The sequence below is a fragment of the Dreissena polymorpha genome, chromosome 10 (genome assembly GCF_020536995.1).
Source record: "Dreissena polymorpha isolate Duluth1 chromosome 10, UMN_Dpol_1.0, whole genome shotgun sequence".
Lineage (NCBI taxonomy): Eukaryota > Metazoa > Mollusca > Bivalvia > Myida > Dreissenidae > Dreissena > Dreissena polymorpha.
This window is the reverse complement of record NC_068364.1, coordinates 76,144,398-76,162,276: the sequence shown is the minus strand read 5'-3', so window position 1 is coordinate 76,162,276 and position 17,879 is coordinate 76,144,398. Positions and strand designations below refer to the sequence as shown.

Genomic DNA, 17,879 nt, shown 5'->3' with positions numbered 1-17,879 from the left:
CACGATGGCCCTAACGGTTTTCTGTATATTTACGCTGCGTCTTCGCGGATGCATCTATTGGCTGACCTTTGTGTGACCTTTATGGAGAGCTGTGTTATGCGATTTTATCGTAAGACGCAGTAGACTATTTTCATGACACAAACATGTTTTGTAAAGAATACACTTCAACGCCGTGCAATAATTTCCTGATCTCCGGATTTTCTTATTAATAATAGCCTCAGAATGTGAATGACCTATGCGCAAAAATACTACGTTTCTGATGAAGCACACAGTGGACTTTTTAAAAATGCATATGCTGCCAGTTTATATGTGTTTAATCCTTAAGGTAACTCTGGGTTGAAATTTGTGGTAGTAACCTTAGTAGTTCGCAAGCAAACAACTAAAAATACAATAAAAGCGCGAATTGTCGTCTCTGATTAGCCTGTCAGCAAAAAACCCAAACTTTTACGCAATTTGCCTCCAACCCTGAAAACCCTAACTCTGACATTGACCCTATCATCGTAATCATCCTCATCCTCATCATCGTCGTCATCGTCATCTTCATCATCATCATCATCATCATCATCATCATCATCATCATCATCATCATCATCATCATCATCATCATCATCATCATCATCATCATCATCATCATCATCATCATCATCATCATCATCATCATCATCATCATCATTATCATCATCATCATCACCATGATCATCATCATCATCATCATCATCATCATCACCATCATCATCATCATCGCCGCCACCACCATCATCATCATCAGCAGCAGCAGCAGCATCATAATCATCACCATAATCAGTATTATCATCACCATAATTATAATCATCATAATCATCATCATCATCATCATCATCATCATCATCACTTGCACTTGATGATGCTGTTGCTTCTATGACGGTGATGATGAGTGCTTTATGTATGACTGTAAACACGATCTATGTCTTCACTACTACCAGGATCGCATTTAAAACTAGGAAAGTTAACCGTATAGTACAGCAACTGTATACGCTGATGTCACATGTTGATTGTTATATTTACAACCCGCTCGGAGCAGATATTGTGGTATTTGATAAGTCTCGGGATCAGTTAATAACTTCCTTGTGCGATTTTAAGAAAGATGCGTGTAGTACTATTTCCGTTTGTTAAGTGGTTTTTCATACATAATATTAGGTTTATTAATCAACATGTTTTTTTTTATATTTTCTCGAGCACACCAGTGTGAAACAAATTACAATTTAGCCGCGTCATGAGAAAATGGGTCTTATGCCATATGAGGCAAAAGCAGTTGGTCAGGAGCAACCCTGTCCGCTATTGAGACCAGGAAAACTTGCGTGACTTTATAGCGGACAGGGCAATCGTTCGTTAGCGCGTTGTATTACCCATTGTCACGGTCGCAAATATATTTTGGTAAATGATCCATAGGCTTTTGATAAATAACTTCCTTGTTTGATTTAACCTACGCCCACTTGAAGAGTTGAAAAGTTAACAACACATAACCTTACCATTTGGGTGGCAAAATGACATATTTATATGTCATAACTAACCATTTGATAGGCAAAGTTATGTTTTTTTTTGTAAAGTAGCGCAAATGTCAAATTTGCAAAGTACGTTCAATTAATTGCATACATGAGGTATGAAAACAAATACCCGTAAATAAAATGCCGACTGTAAATTTTCAAAAAATCGTGGAAAGCACGAACGAAAACCGGCGAAACAAGTGTAGCGCGATATCACAACTAATGGACTAGGGTAAAAAGTTACGTTAATGAAGTTGTTTACCCTCGAGACTTCAGTTGAAAACCATTGCTCGCGCACACTGCCTAACATAAAAATTCTGCGGTAAAAAGGTCGTATATGTCCATGTGTTCAGGCTGAACCATGTTTTTAAATTAGGGGATTTTGCAGTGTTGCACTAAGTGACCTCTTGTCCTAGTTTTTGACCCGTCATGACTAATATTTGTACTTGACCTAGATATCATTTAGACACAATTTCTGACAAATTTGTTGAAGATCGGATGAAAACTACTTCAATTAGAGAGCGAACACTATGCTAAATCTTTAAAATGCACTAAGTGACCCCGTGTCCTATTTTTTGACCTGGCATGACCCATATTCGAAGTCGACCTAGATATTGTCTGGATAGAAGTTCTGACCAAGTTGGTGAAGATCGAATGAAAACTATTTGAATTAGAGAGCGGACACGGCTGTGGACGCCGCCGACCTCCCCGCCGCCGCCCGCCAAGGGTGATCTTATAATCCGTCCCGTTTTGAACGGGCGTATGAAAAGTAGAAGTATTTATTGTTTTAGCATGTTGTTGAAAATAGTTTTTACATTAAAATACTCTAGACACAATCAAGAAATACTATCACGAACATGCGCTAAAACATTTCATTTAAGAATAGCAGTGCTCAACTGATACAACTAAATTTTAGCGCAACTGTTTCAAAATTCCTTTATGACACAGGACAAAAGTGTACAAAGCATATAGCTACAAATGTCATTCATTAATATTTTAGCTGAAAGTTTCATCTATAAATACACTACATCAAGTTATATATAGAGCAAAATAAAGAATTTCTTACGTGCGCTATACTTTCATTTTACATTTTTGAAGCTGTTAGATTATGCAATAAAATTGAGTGCTTTGTGATAGGTTTTAGCCTTTGGAATTAAAAACTGGCTTGGTAGCAATGGTTAAGTGGATGTGTCCGCTTAGCTTCTGTGATGTCATGTCTCGAGTTCCATCCCTACAGTGGGAGCGTTCACCCTCAAGGTACCAATTACTGGCCCTACCCAGAAAACGTGTTATCTCATCGATTGTCTTAATAAGCCTTACTTTCGATGTTATCGAGGCCTGGCAGTCAATGCTCAAAGAGGGAGCGCTCCTTAGATTACCTTAAAGACACCAAGTACTGGTCCTACCCAGAAAACGGACTCAGCAATGTCTCGATGCGCATTAAGCTTTCGATGCAATCGATTCAAAATAAATAGGGTTCCACTTAAGTTGGTTAAAGCTGTTGATTATAGAATTAACTCGATTTAAAGGGACTGTCAACCACGACGACGAAGAAATGAAAGGTTGTAAAATACCGTATTTTTTACAATTATTAGTTTATATTGATTAAAATATCACGACTGGTATATTACATAACTTGAAAAAAGTTGTTAAGTTTTCATATTTTAAGTATATTCGGTAATAAATTTTACTGTGTATGTCTACCATGCAGGTAACTACTAGTTAACTATAAATGACGTAAGTAGATTGATCATCATCGTCACATGGTAAACCCAGGAATGCATATTGTGCATGCGAAGTGAATTGTATATATTATATATATAAAATGATCAATCTTCTTGCGGTATTTATAGTGTGTATATCGTTATATCACCTATTTTCGCGGTGTACTTTCGATTTCACATCGCGAAATTTTATTACCGAATATACTGAAAATATAAACTTTTTCAAGTAATGTAATATACCAGTCGCGAAATTTTAATCAATATAAACAAATAATTGTAAAAAATACGGTATTTTAGAACTTTTCTTCATTTCGTCATTCGTGGTTGACAGTCCCTTTAACGTTATCAAAACAGCTGTATGTGGCAAAGTATGAAACGGACGCCGAGGGTTATGTGTGCTTTTTTGTTTAACTTTTTTATGTGCGTACGCCGTTTGAACCCCTCGCCAGGTATTCACATGCTACGTAACGATAGTAGTATTATAGTAACTTTTCAGTAAAAAAAGACGAAAACAAACTGTTTTCGAATAAATCTAGGTCAGAAATATAGATGCATTGGAATTAAATCACGAGACAAAAATCAAAGATCCGAGATGACGTCATTTTAAGTAATATACCGCTGACAGTAACATGCTTATTAACAAAATTAAAATACCGTTAAACAAAGTATAAGTATTGTTTTTATATAATTGTCCCCTACCGGTGAAACCGGAGGGGACTTATGGTTTGCGCTCTGTGTGTCAGTCAGTCAGTCTGTTTGTCTGTCTGTCCGTCACACTTTTCTGGATCCTGCGATAACTTTAAAAGTTCTTCATATTTTTTAATGAAACTTGAAACATGGATAGATGGCAATATGGAGATTATGCACGTCATTTCATTGTGTTCCTACGTCGAAAATTCTGGTTGCTATGGCAACAAATAAAAAAAATTAAAGAAACAATTCTGACAATGGTGGAGTTTCACCGGTAGGGGACCATATTGCTTGACAATAGCCTTGTTATATCTATATTATCACAATATGTTATGTTTTGTAACATGACGCTGTACAGTAAAAAATTTGATAAGGCGCTAGAGCACGTGAATTTTATCATTCGATTTCCCGATATTCTTCAGAACTAGTTTCAGAACATTTTGCTATGTAAAATAAAACACACTTGATTTCCTTCGTTATATTTAGAAACATATTCAGCACACATAACACACGCTTATGATATTTTTTGATGATGTTTGTTGCAAAAAAAGAATGAAAAATACAGTTTCAATTGCTGTGTTTTATTTATTCATATTGCATATAATCACAACATGTATTCGTTTAGTCGTCGGAATAGGAATTAACTGCGTTCCTGAAATAAGAAAGCAACATTTATTTAAAACAGTCATTATGAAAATTGTCAAACAAATACAAATGAAATTGTTTTATAGTTAAAAAAACACTTAAACAGTTTGTAAATTCAACATAAACACATTCTTTAAATTTCTTAAAAGCGCATATTTATCAGGGGTTTCGCTGCCGATCGCAATTTTCGCAAATTGCGACAAATGTTCAAAAGTGGCGACAATTTTTTTAAAGTGGCGAATTTCAACAATAGCTCATTAAATTTGATAATGAGGACGAATATTCATATAGTATAGCTAAAAACATTCAATGACAACTGGAAGTATAAAAGTCCAAGTGCAAAAGTCTTATTATTTATATATAAATAAAATAATCAAGAGTAAAGTAACTCTTGAAATGTTTGTGTTTATATACTTGAAAAAGTAATAATAGTCAAAGACATAAATGGAATACAGGGGAATAACAATAATTCAATACTGTTGCACATTAATGTCATTGACAATATTAAAAGGGTCTGATACACAAACTCCAAAGGTTTTTTACGTCGCAAAAAAAGGCGACTTTTTTTTAACCCAATGAAACCCCTGTTTATCAATAGTAATTAAATGTATTTAACGATGTTAAGGATACAATTTCATCGCAGTGGGTTGTTTACAAGTCCGTGTCAATCGGTAATGACAAATGCCCAGAATAAAATGCCCATCGTGCAATCGTTTTACTCCCCATACAATTGCGGGTATTATTTTTGTACAAATCAATCATTATATACATAGATCGCGTTGAAACGCGAAAAGATTAAATAATTTGGAGAGTTCTGTTGTTGTGGTTATATTTTGAGTTACTACGAGGATTGCTTATATAAAGTATAAAATACATTAATCATTGAATGGGCACGGATGGTCGAATGGTCTAAGCGATAGACTTTTACTCCAGGGGTCAGTGGTTCGAGCCCAGTTGAGGGCTGATTTTTGTTACTATCTTTAATTTCATTCTTTTTTTACTAGAGCTTTATAGATCCAATTTGCACATTTATCAATATAACGCATTGAATGGCAAACTTCATTACATGCCAAAATCTGTTAAAAGGCCCCTTTAACTCCTTAAGAATCATTATTTCATACTGTTTAGGGGCGTCTGAAGCAAATTGACATAAGGGCGGCGGAGGGGTGGGTATGGCAGGAGGTATCCCTCTCCCGTTTGTGGGGTCCGAGAAATTTCCTCGCCCGGAAATTGTTTCAAATTTTAGCATCAAACGGCGCATTTTGGTGCGTTTTTATGCCTGATACCTGATCTTATACACGTCTATCGCAGGCATATTCTGAATGACAAAATTTTGTGACAGACAGACAGACGATGGAGAAGTGAGCCCTTTATGTCCCAGTTTGTACTTTGTACAGAGTTGTTTGTTAGCAAATCAACAACTCTACGTCGCCTGGATGCGTGTTAATCCCATACGTGTCAAAACGTAAATCCTTGTTTATTGGCCGACTATATCCATTTGCACAAAAGGCGTGATTTTGGCAACAAAATCCGTGGAGAAAAAATCCCTTGAAAGTTTAACAAACCCCCGTCACTATTAACTAGATCTAGCAAACATTATTATTTTTTTTGAAAAACGCTTTAAAATATGCTGGCATTGAAAGAGAGAATCCTCTGGCAAAAGTGAAAAAATAGCGTTTTTTAAATATCTTACATCAACATAAAACTTAATATATACGCTTCAGCTGAAACAAACTACTTACCATCGACAGGACAGTCCACCATAACATACCGGTAAATGACGATTCTCTAGCAATTGAGACTGTCCGAATCTCCGATATTGACCGTGGTGTCCCCAATTCTGTTTCCCCTGCGATCTTGACAATAGCATACCGAACCCGTGCATCCGACGGGGGAGTAGTTTCCAAAGCGATCACAAGAGAACATCCGACCAATTGCGCCACTTTGCTGGTAGGCGTACATGTCACGTGCGCACTCTGCGGAGGTAACACAACACGTTATTTGTTTGTTTGTGTTTTCGTTTGTCCTGCGTTTGGGCTATTGAACACCAACGCAACTTTAAATTAATTAAACTGATGACAAACAGAACACAGTATTGTATTACATATATGCATTTGCAAACGCAAAGTAGTACAAAATGCATCAGGAAAATGGCATATCTTCAGCAATGTTTAACAATTGCAAATGCACAGCTTCATATCACAAGTAACAATTACTGCAAATTTGATTAGTGTACGTTGTTGACTGTACAACATAATCCGGCAAGTTTGTGTCAATGAAGGGATGTCCTTGAGTTTGCTTCTACTTGGTAGAACGCATATACACGCTTATATATAGCCTTTTTATTTATATTCTCGTTCGCAATGGTATCATTATTATTCAAATAATTCGTTGATGCCATACAGACTATTGATATGTCCATTTATACTTTCTGAGTTTATTATTTTTTCTTGGGCATAATATTTTTGTAAAGCAGTCTCAGCAGTTATATTTTTAGTACACGTGTACTTACTGCAGTCCATATCGACGGCCTCCCACCTGTTTACCTTGAAACCGGCAATCTCAGTGCCGTCGGGAGCAACACAGAAAGCTCTGAAAGATAAACGTCGAGTTTCCGCGTACCATCATTACGGATCGTATTAATATTTTCTTCAACTTTAAATCATGTACCTTTAACGAGCTATGTTTGTATTGGCTTTATATCGTACGACTCTCAGTGGGCACCCAACGTTGCTGCAACGTTGTATTTAGGTTGCATTCAAACGTTCAGGTTGGTTGTCACAATAGTGTATATGAAAGTTTTCATGACGTTTTTTTTTTAACGTGGCTCCAACGTTGTATTTATGTTGCATTTAAACTACATTTTTAATTACTGAAAAAGTATGTAAAAACAAAACACATATTTCTATCTATCTGTATTTACTGCCGACCGCTATTTCAAATTTTAAATAGGCAGATCTGGACACTGTCCGATCCGTTTCCTGGGAAGAACAAGTACTTGGTGTTCATTGAGGAGATAATGAGAATGCATCCCGAGAAGGAATCGAACCAACCAACTCCCGTTCGCTTGGCACACACCTCATCCATTACACCTCGGCGACTTTTAAAAGGCTCAGCAAATTTTGTAAACTTAATCTTAAACAATTTATTTTATCCAGCGATTTTGAGGAAAAGTTCATCTTAAGCATCTTTAAGTTAAAGCAACTGATCTGTACAATTTAATCAAATGAATTTCTAAAATTTACAAGAAATCATATTCTCATTCATGCAATGCATGAACTGTATTATTATAAAGTACTGTAAACTTACCACTCGTTTCTTGAAGAACGATTTGTTTCTGATTCACATATATACTTTAATTTCGAATTCGAATAGTATTTTTCTGCTTATCCTTCTGACTATCGCTCTACGCAAACATTCAAACTGGCTGGCAAAACAAGACAAACACCGTAAACGCCTCGACGCCTCGCGATACTGAATTCAAGGGAGAAAACTGCCGAAAAAAATGCAGACGCTAAAAGATTGTACAATTACCTAGAAGCAACGTTGTTGCAACATCCGTCTCAAACGTTCGACCGACGTTTCGCGTGCAACGTTGAAGAAAAGTTCGGAAGTGGTTACTAATGTCGCGCCCAGAATGCAACTTTTCTGAAACGTCCTTGCAACGTTATGATGAAACGTCCTGGTAATGTTTTGTATGCAACATTTTGGCAACGTTCGGTAATGGTTGACGAAGTTGCGACTTAAATATTACGTTTCAGCAACGTTCGTAAAACGTTTGATGCCCACTGGGCTTATTCTTCAAAATCTGTGTGAGGTCGGAAGCAACACAGGGAGCCCTGAAATCTGAATAAAGAGTTTCCGCGTTTCATCACACCGGGTAAGATATACTTTGCGTTAAGCTTGGAAACGGCTAAAAACATTTCTGTATTGATGACAACCCCTTGCGAAATAATGATAAGGTGATAACTGATATGTTTTGATTATGATGACAATTTTGAAAACGTTGTGATGCGCGATATCGGAAGAAGTAAGAGCAGTTCCTACTGGGAGCCACGGTACTGCATCCCCATGAAGTCGCCCCTGGAGTCACAACGAGGACGCTCAAGTCCCAGAGGCCTCCCGTTGGCGGCGTCGTATTGGGCCTCCCATTCAGCAAGCTTGACGGAGCAGGGACCTGCAAAACACGCATTAAAAGGTGTCACGAGTCCGTCTGTTGCGGTATTATTGAGCGAAAGAATAATTTTGTTTTTATAAATTAAAAATTTGTTCTTGATCCGAAGTTAAGTTCGTGTAACAAGCAAAGTATATGGGGTGGTTTGTAGTTTTCTTCAAGTTTCTAAATACATCTACTTTGTCATAATGGGTCGCGCAAAATACCCCGAAGAGTTTCATAAATAACACATACCGAAGAAAACAGGATCGGTGCATGAAATCATACATCCGTATTGACAGCATTTCTGGTTTCCGGGACAAGTATTGTCACCTTGACATTGTACTGGGCATATGGTGGTGGCGTTTGGGTCGTTTGGAGGACATTGACCAGGTTTCTCGTCTGCGAACATATTTCTTCAGTTTAAGTAAAGACTTACGTAAAAAAACAAGTATTACTTACGGATCAGACAGCTTTCTTGGAATCCGATACCGGTACACACACTCCAAATTAAATTCGTTATAAATGTAAGCAAATATTGTGATTTGATATGCCTCGGTACCAAATCGTTATACAATTTGCTCTTTATATGGGATGCATTTACAATAAGGTCATGTTTAAACTGTTTGTTAACCGTCTACTTCATTTTGTAAAATCTAGCTACCTGTACATAAAACCACTGAAACGTGTTTTGAAAAAGAATTTTTTTTTTACTTTATGATGAAAATGTATTATTTGTCCTTCATTAATAATAAAAAAGAAAAACATGTCATATGAAACAAATTTAATGTTCTCTTTTGTTCATACGCATAGATACATTTGCTTACAAAAAGGTTTCATCAAAATAAGATAATAATATACAGTGACATTTCTTAAGTGTGACTTCATGACTTTGCATGTTATATACAGTAAGGTATATACATGTACACAGTTCATTGCTTTGCAAAGGGAGCTCTCTATGATAAATGTTCAATAATTTACGATATAAGTTTTTTCAAAGACAAATGAAATCAATTCCCACTGAATCCTAGCTTAAATAATTATCTCTAAAATGTGCATATCTTCGATTTTTACTCTCACACGGCTATAAACTGAGTAATGTTCTGTTCAGCTAGGCAGCCGTGCATTCTATCGCATGTGGACCGTTTTCTTCTATCGTCTGTACATATTTACACTAGGTCTAATATACGTTGTTTTGCAGTGACAAACAGAAATGGTACACTCTGTCTCGAGAAAGGTCTTTTTCGAAACATATGACATTAAAGACTTTAATGTTTATTGTTCAAGTCTTGCATTGCGGACTCGATATAACCACTGCCACTAGTCAAATCGGAATGAAAAGCTCCAAAAAGTGTCTAACAATGTTTTTTATATTTTTAAAGGCTAAGTCATGGACATATCGGAACAAAGAGCGACTACATTGCACGAAAACGGGGAAACAACACAAACACGGTATTGTCAAGCTATTTCTGTTGAAATTGCTTATACAATATTAAAAGAAAAGGATAACAGTAAAATATGTATGTTATCAGCATTAAATATCAATAATCTGAGTGATTATATACCATTTTATTAGAGATTTATGCTCTTATCAACATGTTAATGTTGTGTTTGTTGCTTTTCTTGTTTTTTTGTTTTGTATTGTTGTTTTTGTTGTTGTTGTTGTTTGTTTTTTGTTTTTTTGTTTGTTTTTTTTTTTGGGGGGGAGGGGGGGGCTAACATAAGCTTATACAAAGTCGCACGAGGGCGGTGAACAATGCTATACAAAATAACGGCTTCTTTTTGTTTGAGTCAAAAGCTGCTATTATATGTTTGTAAATATTGTTGCATTTTTTCCGAGTCAATGTAACAAATGAGCGGGCACTACATTTAACTAATCAAAGTAATGACAGTACTGGTGTGACGATGCTTTTAAAGAGGATGGATATAAAAGCATCAATGTAACTTTATCTACATCACCACAACTGTGTATGTGGGTACGAAAATTTTGAGTACGAAAAAAATGGGTACGAAAATTTTGGGTTCAAAAATTATGCCAACAAATGGGTACGAAAGAAATTTGGTTACGAAAAAAAAATGGGTCCGAAAAAAATGGGTACGAAAAAAAATTGGGTACGAACAAAACTGGAAACGAAAAAAATTGGGTACGAAAAAAATTGGGTACGAAAAATTTTGGGTACGAAAAAAAATTCGGACGTAGTACCCGTGGGGAACTTGACCTATTCAGCGAAACTGGGAGCCGGGTTATATTGTCGATCAAATATAACAAGAAATATCTTTAAAAAGATATTCGACGTGTATTTTCTGTACCACGTATTTTAAAAAAACGTTCTGTTACAGAAAAACGTTTGTGGGTTATAACATTACGTTTCAGCAGATATATTCAAAACTTCACATGGTCTTTAATAACACCATGCTCTTTAATTTCACATGTATATCATACCAAACGTTATATTTCGTTGTTTCCTTTCCTAAGTTAATGATGTTATGTGTACGGACGTGATTTCACATGCCCATGTTTATGAACATATAATTGTTCTCTTTTTGATTATTATTTTGCTCTAATTCAATAAGCTTAGGCATATTTGTACGGCAATAATTGCACGATGATTCCCGAAAGTAGGTATGATCACATAGTCGTAAGAGCACTTGAATACGTGAGTTCGCCCATGAACACATGGTAAGGTCAACTAAATATGCGCGATATGGCCTAATATGTGTTTAAAATAGCAAACAATACCCAACAAACGAATGAATTATCAAGCATAGTATGTGCACTGATGTTGCTCTGTAATTTCTGTTTGAAAAGTTTATAATGTATATGCAAAATGAGAAAGCGCGTGGAAGAGCGAGTTTCATAGATGTCGTACGGCTATTATACTGTTTATATACCTTACTTGCTATAACGTTTACAAATGGCAGGTTCGAAATAATTCGTTTTCTTTACACTCATGATCGCGTTAAACGTTAATTATACACGTTTTCATTCGCAATTTATTTACAGAATCACGACAAATGTCAAATACAATACAGAAAATGCATAGTTGTTTAATTGATCTATAAACATATAACGGATTGAATATAACTGATTTAAAATTAACGGTTTCAAACTATTATCAAATCTTTTTCCCCAGAATATGCTGTCCTGTTTATAGCTGAGCTTCCTTTACCTTTATAAATGATAATCATCGATGTATGCCGATTAGAAAAATCGAGCTATCTCAATCGGACTGCATCGGTCTTTTACATAGGTCGCCATTGTGAAGAATTTGTTCATGGTATGATAACTTAGACGAGCTGCTTCGCAGCATCGTCAAAAATGTATTGGGAAACGCTGTCTCGGCAAATCCAACTTGAAATGAGCAGAAAATAAATAAGTTTATATAAATAATGCATTTTAATGTTTGTTATTAACAAAATAATATCAATACTGGTTTTGTATCGCTATCACTAAGTACAAATATATGACCGTGATAATAAATATATAAAGTTCCAATGTTTAGTTTCTGGGGTTAATGTTCAACTGGACCAAAAAACAGCAATTACTAGCCACAGTATGCTCATGTGATATTAACTACGCAGAAAAAGTTTTTTTAATTTGTCGTCATATCCAACACTACGTTAAACAAAATTAGACCAAGATGCAACACATGTAAGTACTTGCTTTTAAGTAATTAATACGCAATATTAAGAGACAGTTTAAAGTAACACATACTTATAGAAGTGCGTAGGTATAACGGATCAGAGAGCTTTCTTGGGACCCAAAACAAATACACAACTTCCTTGGAAAAGAACAAATGTTCAGTAACAGCAATAAGAAACTTTCTTGGGTAAGGTATCACACCTTGGCAGACATTTCCGCTGCAAGACACTGTTCCGAATAGGCAGAGGCATGTCTGGCAATCATCTTTGAAAACGGCGCCATTGTTATATCGGTTGCCTTTGTATGTGCACGACGAACCTTCAAAATGTGCGCAAGTTTAGATCAAGTCGGAACATATATTATAACAAAATAAATCCTTTAGAATAATTGTAACTGTCAGATTAGGCCATTACAATAGTTTAATAAGTACAAGTCTTCATAATCATGCCCGTTAAGATATTTTACAACAAATAAGTGCATAACAGTCGATTGTAATATGCTACAGTAATTACTAACGAGGCTGGATTATACCAATTTCCCAAAGGGTCGCATTAAAACTGCTTACTTTTAAAATATTTGTCATGCCTATTGTATATATAAAATGTTGCAAGTCTAGCATCATTTCAAAGATAAATCTGTCCTCTGCCAATAATTGCAGTAAAACGTACCAGGGGAAAGCATCCTGGGAAAACAGATTTTCGAAAGAGATAATTAGACGAAAGCACAATACGTTAATAAACGCTTCCAAACAAATATTTCAACTTAGTCGCCAATGTAATACAAATGTAGACCAAAATGTTGCAGACACACATAGCATAAAGGAATTATAAGTAATCGAATAAAGCAAGGGTTCGATCGCTTAATAGCATTTAAACCGTACGATGAAAGGGACTCTTTAAAAATATGGACCCCAGGGGGGCTACAAACTAAATAAGGGGAATTTTACCTACCAGAGCCACCACATGCTTTCTCGGTACAGGCAACGTCTCCGCTAAAGCCGCATGTACAGTTGTTACAATCGTCCATGAAGTGATCGCCACTTTTGTACACACTCCCCTTATAATAGCAAGGACACACGGGGCAGCATTCCCCTGGGGGCGTATACTGACCCTCGCACCAGATTGCAAGACACCCACCTATCCCGGCACATGGATCAGGAACTACAAATTTCAAATATAATGCTAACATCGCATCGCAACCAACAATATATACACTATGTTGCGTATACTTATGAAAGGAAAATATTAAAACTTTATGAGCAGTGATAAATTTATTTTAACGAATGAAATAACATTGTTACATGACCTTTTTGAGACATAAAATCAAATCAAATTGTTACTTTCTCAAAGTACAGTGAACGACATACGTTTGAACTGATGGCAAATACCTATTTTCACTAAATGCACCAGATTTCAATCATGGCATCATTGACATTTGGACATGTATTGACCCTAACAAAAGATTGAACTATAAGCTTAGTTGGCATATTTATCATGAACTGCAAAGATATATTAGATACATCAATTTCATCGCAAAAGACAATAAACAAATTCATGCAAACAATCGAAGTGCACTATGAAATTTAAGGGGAAAAAAGAAAACAGTTAAAGATGACCTAATCAGTTAGAGATGACCCAGTTTTGTCAGAAAAGCAAAACACCTTGTTAGGTCAGAGTAGCAATACAGACTATTTTTATATGATACACGTGCAGCAGTGCACGTATTCGTAGTCAGGTATATGGAAACATCAAATATGGTTTACATATAATATATTTAAGGCCGACCAGTATTTATACCACATACTTTCTGGGTACCGCAAAGTTGTTAAAATTCGCATGTTCAGTAGTATCTCGCGTCTATGAATCTTTCACAATCTTTGTAAAACTTTCCCCAGTAAACGCACGGTTTCCATCAACTAAACTCAATAAACGTGTATGTCAAAGATTCGTTTACGAAGGTGTTTAGTCACATTAGAGCATTATAGCAGTGTGTCCCTGTCGGCGTATACGATATTTTGTCCCTGTCGGCGTATACGATACATTTTCCCTGTCGGCGTATACGATATTTTGTCCCTGTCAGCGTAAACGATAGTGTTCCTGTCGGTGTATAAATTATTGTCCCTGTCGATGTATACGATAATGTGTCTATGTCGGAGTATCCAATAATGTATCACTGTCGATGTATACAATACTGTATCACTGTCGGTATATACAATATTGTATCACTGTCGGTGTATACAATAATGTGTCCCTGTCCGTGTATACAATAATCAGTCACTTTCGGTTAATACAATATTGTGTCTGTATCGTTGAATACAATAATGTGTCCCTGTCGGTGTTTACAATAATGTGGTCCGGTCGGTGTATACAATAATGCGTCCCTATCGTTAAATACAGTAATGTATCCTGTCGGTGTATACAATACTTTGTTAATGTCCGTTTATATGCTTGTGTACTCCTGTCAGTGTATACAATAATGTGTTTCTGTCATTGTATAAAATAGCGTGTCCCTGTCGGTGTTAACAAAATTATTTCACTGTAAGCGTGTACAATAATGACTTGTCGGTATGCACGCTACTGCGTTCGCGTCGGTGTTTACAATGATGTGTCCCTGTCGGTGTACACAATAATGTATCTCTATTGGTGTTGACAATAATGTATCCCTGTCGATGTACACAACAATGTGTCTATGTCGGTGTATGCAATAATGTGTCCCTGTCGGTGTATGCAATACCGTGTACCTGTCGTTGTATACAAAAATCTGTCACTGTCGGTGTATACGATAATGTGTCACTGTCAGTGAAAACAATAATGTGTCCCTGTCGGTGTAAACAATTATGTGTCACTGTCAGTGTATACAATAATGTGTCACTTGTCTGTGTATACAATAATGTGTCACTGTCAGTGTAAACAATAATGTGTCCCTGTCGATGTAAACAATAATGTGGCCCTGTCGGTGTATAAGATTATTTCCATGCAGTTGAATATAATAATGTGTTCCTGTCGGTGAACACAATAATGTGTCCCTGTCGGTGTATAAGATTGTTTCCATGCAGATGAATATAATAATGTGTTCCTGTCGGTGTATTCAATAATGTGTCGCTGTCGGTGTTTGCAATCATGTGTACCTGTTGGTGTATACAATAATTTGTCTTGGTCAGCTTTTGCGCTGTTGTGTCCCTGTTAATGTATACAATAAAGTTCCACAGTGGATGTGTACACTTATATGTCACTGTTGGTGTATACAATTATGTGTCTCTGTCGTGGTTAACAATTATGTTTCCCTATCGGTTTTTACAATAATGTGTCAAAATCAGTGTGTACAAACATGTATTCCTGTCGGTGTATACAATAATGTGTCACTGTCGATGAAAACGATAGTGTCCCTGTCGGTGTATACAATGATCTTTAAGTGTCAGTGTATAAAATAATATTGCCCTTTCGGTGTGTATAATAATGTGTAACTGTCGGTTTAATGATAGTGTTATTAAACGTCAGAAAGTGCCAGGCACGAATATTTGCTTACCTTATGTGTCAATCTTCGGTCAATTCCGTATGTATTCGTAATGTGTCCGTTGCATACGTCATATTTACGTTGCAAACACGTGATTTTACACGGCCAATCAGACTTGCACACGTTAAATCAATTTCTGTTAGGAAATGGTCAGTCAGAGGAGCGCAGCTAAACATTGAAGGCGCATTATTGCTTGCTGTCGCGGGCGACGCCCGTTACGGGTCTTCGCGTTTTATATTGAATATTGCTCGAACAATTGAAAATGTTGTGTTGTATTTATAAGCAGAAATAAAACGTAAAGAAATCTGAATAGGACTTTGTTTACGTTTATCGTGTTTCTCCAAGAACTACGTTACAGTAAAAAAAAATGGGTCCCTGTCGATGTATATAATAATGTGTCCCTGTCTCTGTTTTCAATAATGTTTCTCTGGAAGTGTTTAAAATAATGTGTACCAGTCGGTGTATAAAATTATGTGTTCCTGTCGGTCTATTTAATAATCTGTCTCTGTCGGTGTTTACAATATTGTGTCCCTGTCGGTGTATACGACTGTGTGTCTCTGTCGGTGCATACGTTGTCCTTTCGGTGTATAAAATAAAAAAAGAGAACAAATGTATTTCACCCAATGTTTTTAGACTTTTTTAAATGTCGAAACGTGCGGTTTTTGCCTGCACCATGATCTTTCAACTCAATATTGTATTACGTGTGTATAAATCCGTATAGCATATCGTGTAGGGTAAATGAATTCTTCCCACATGCGTGTGCTGATGTAAATATAACATAAACTGAGCGTACCTGCGGTGCATTCGGGGCAGCATTTTCCCGGAGGCGTAATTTGAGCATTACAGTAGAGCCGTGGACATTTAACACTGGCGCAATAATAGGGAACTGTATGAGAACGTGGGATCCCGCAGAATGCAGACTCAAAGAACGCTGCAATTAGCAGTGTCGTTACTGTTGGAAACATCGTATTTTCTACAATTTGAAAAATATGAGTGTCTTTACTCTTGGAAACATTGTAGTGTATACAATATGGAAAATACGAGTGTCGTTACGCTTGGTTAAATTAACAAGAAATATCTTTAAAAAAGATATACGGCGTAGATTGTGGTTGGAGTTGGTGAAAGGTAAAGAGTTCAAAGAATGAGATCAAAGATAGCGAACGTCTTTTTATGTGCAGTTCTTAGCTGCGTCACCCGCAGTACGGGATGTTACGCGGAGTTTTCGCGGCTTATTTAACATTATTAGTAGTTTATTACGTATTGCTGGTCATAAACCTATAGATACACAACAGAAAAACAAAAGAACAATGGAAGTGATATTAAAACATATGAGTCAACCGGCCACACGCGAAGTATCCGTACATATTTTAAATATTTATACGCGCGTTCTTCGAACAATTCTGTTTTAGCGGTTTTTCGGGCATTGCTATTTGATTCGATTATTAACAGTATCGAGAATCATCGCGCTCATGCTTAATAAATTAGTCAATATGGTTGAATAATTCTTGTTAAATTAATCAAAAATAATAATTATCATGGTATTGTTGAAAACGCATTAAGAATCTATTATTGACATACCATAATTATATCGCTGATTATATCTTCATTTAACATATTTCTGGTCTAAAGAAAATTCCAGTTCACCTAGTTCACGCGCTATCGTCTATATAATATAACGATTATTTTACTGGCCGCGAACTGCGCTGATACCTTGCGGGTTGAAATGCAATGCATTAAAGTGAGGTCACGCTTTAACTGCTGGGGCGACGGCCTGTTTACAACTTTATACTTTAACATGTTAAATGTTCAATATCGAAAACAATTAAAAATGGTTTGGCCGAAACGAATATCAAGATAATGAAAACGATAAGTTTATGAACTTAAATATACTAGTACACAGACAGGAATATGGAAGTAATTACTAAGTATGAGAGCATAGCCTTTAAGTACAAACGCTCTGGCGCTGGCAATCTTCTGAAAATAAAAGT

At 36.2% G+C, this 17,879-nt stretch overlaps 1 protein-coding gene across 1 annotated transcript; it reads right to left on the bottom strand.

Annotated features, from left to right (window-relative positions):
- Positions 1-4,502: 4,502 nt before the first annotated feature.
- LOC127848881 (kielin/chordin-like protein) lies at positions 4,503-16,859 on the bottom strand. Its single transcript, XM_052381547.1, has 8 exons — positions 16,685-16,859; positions 13,329-13,538; positions 12,580-12,696; positions 8,991-9,137; positions 8,630-8,759; positions 7,095-7,174; positions 6,354-6,558; positions 4,503-4,589 (listed from the first exon to the last, which is right to left on the bottom strand). Exons 1-7 carry the CDS (start codon positions 16,854-16,856, stop codon positions 6,371-6,373), a joined length of 1,044 nt encoding a protein of 347 aa, XP_052237507.1. The 5' UTR covers positions 16,857-16,859; the 3' UTR covers positions 4,503-4,589; positions 6,354-6,370.
- Between the last annotated feature and the right edge of the window lie 1,020 nt (positions 16,860-17,879).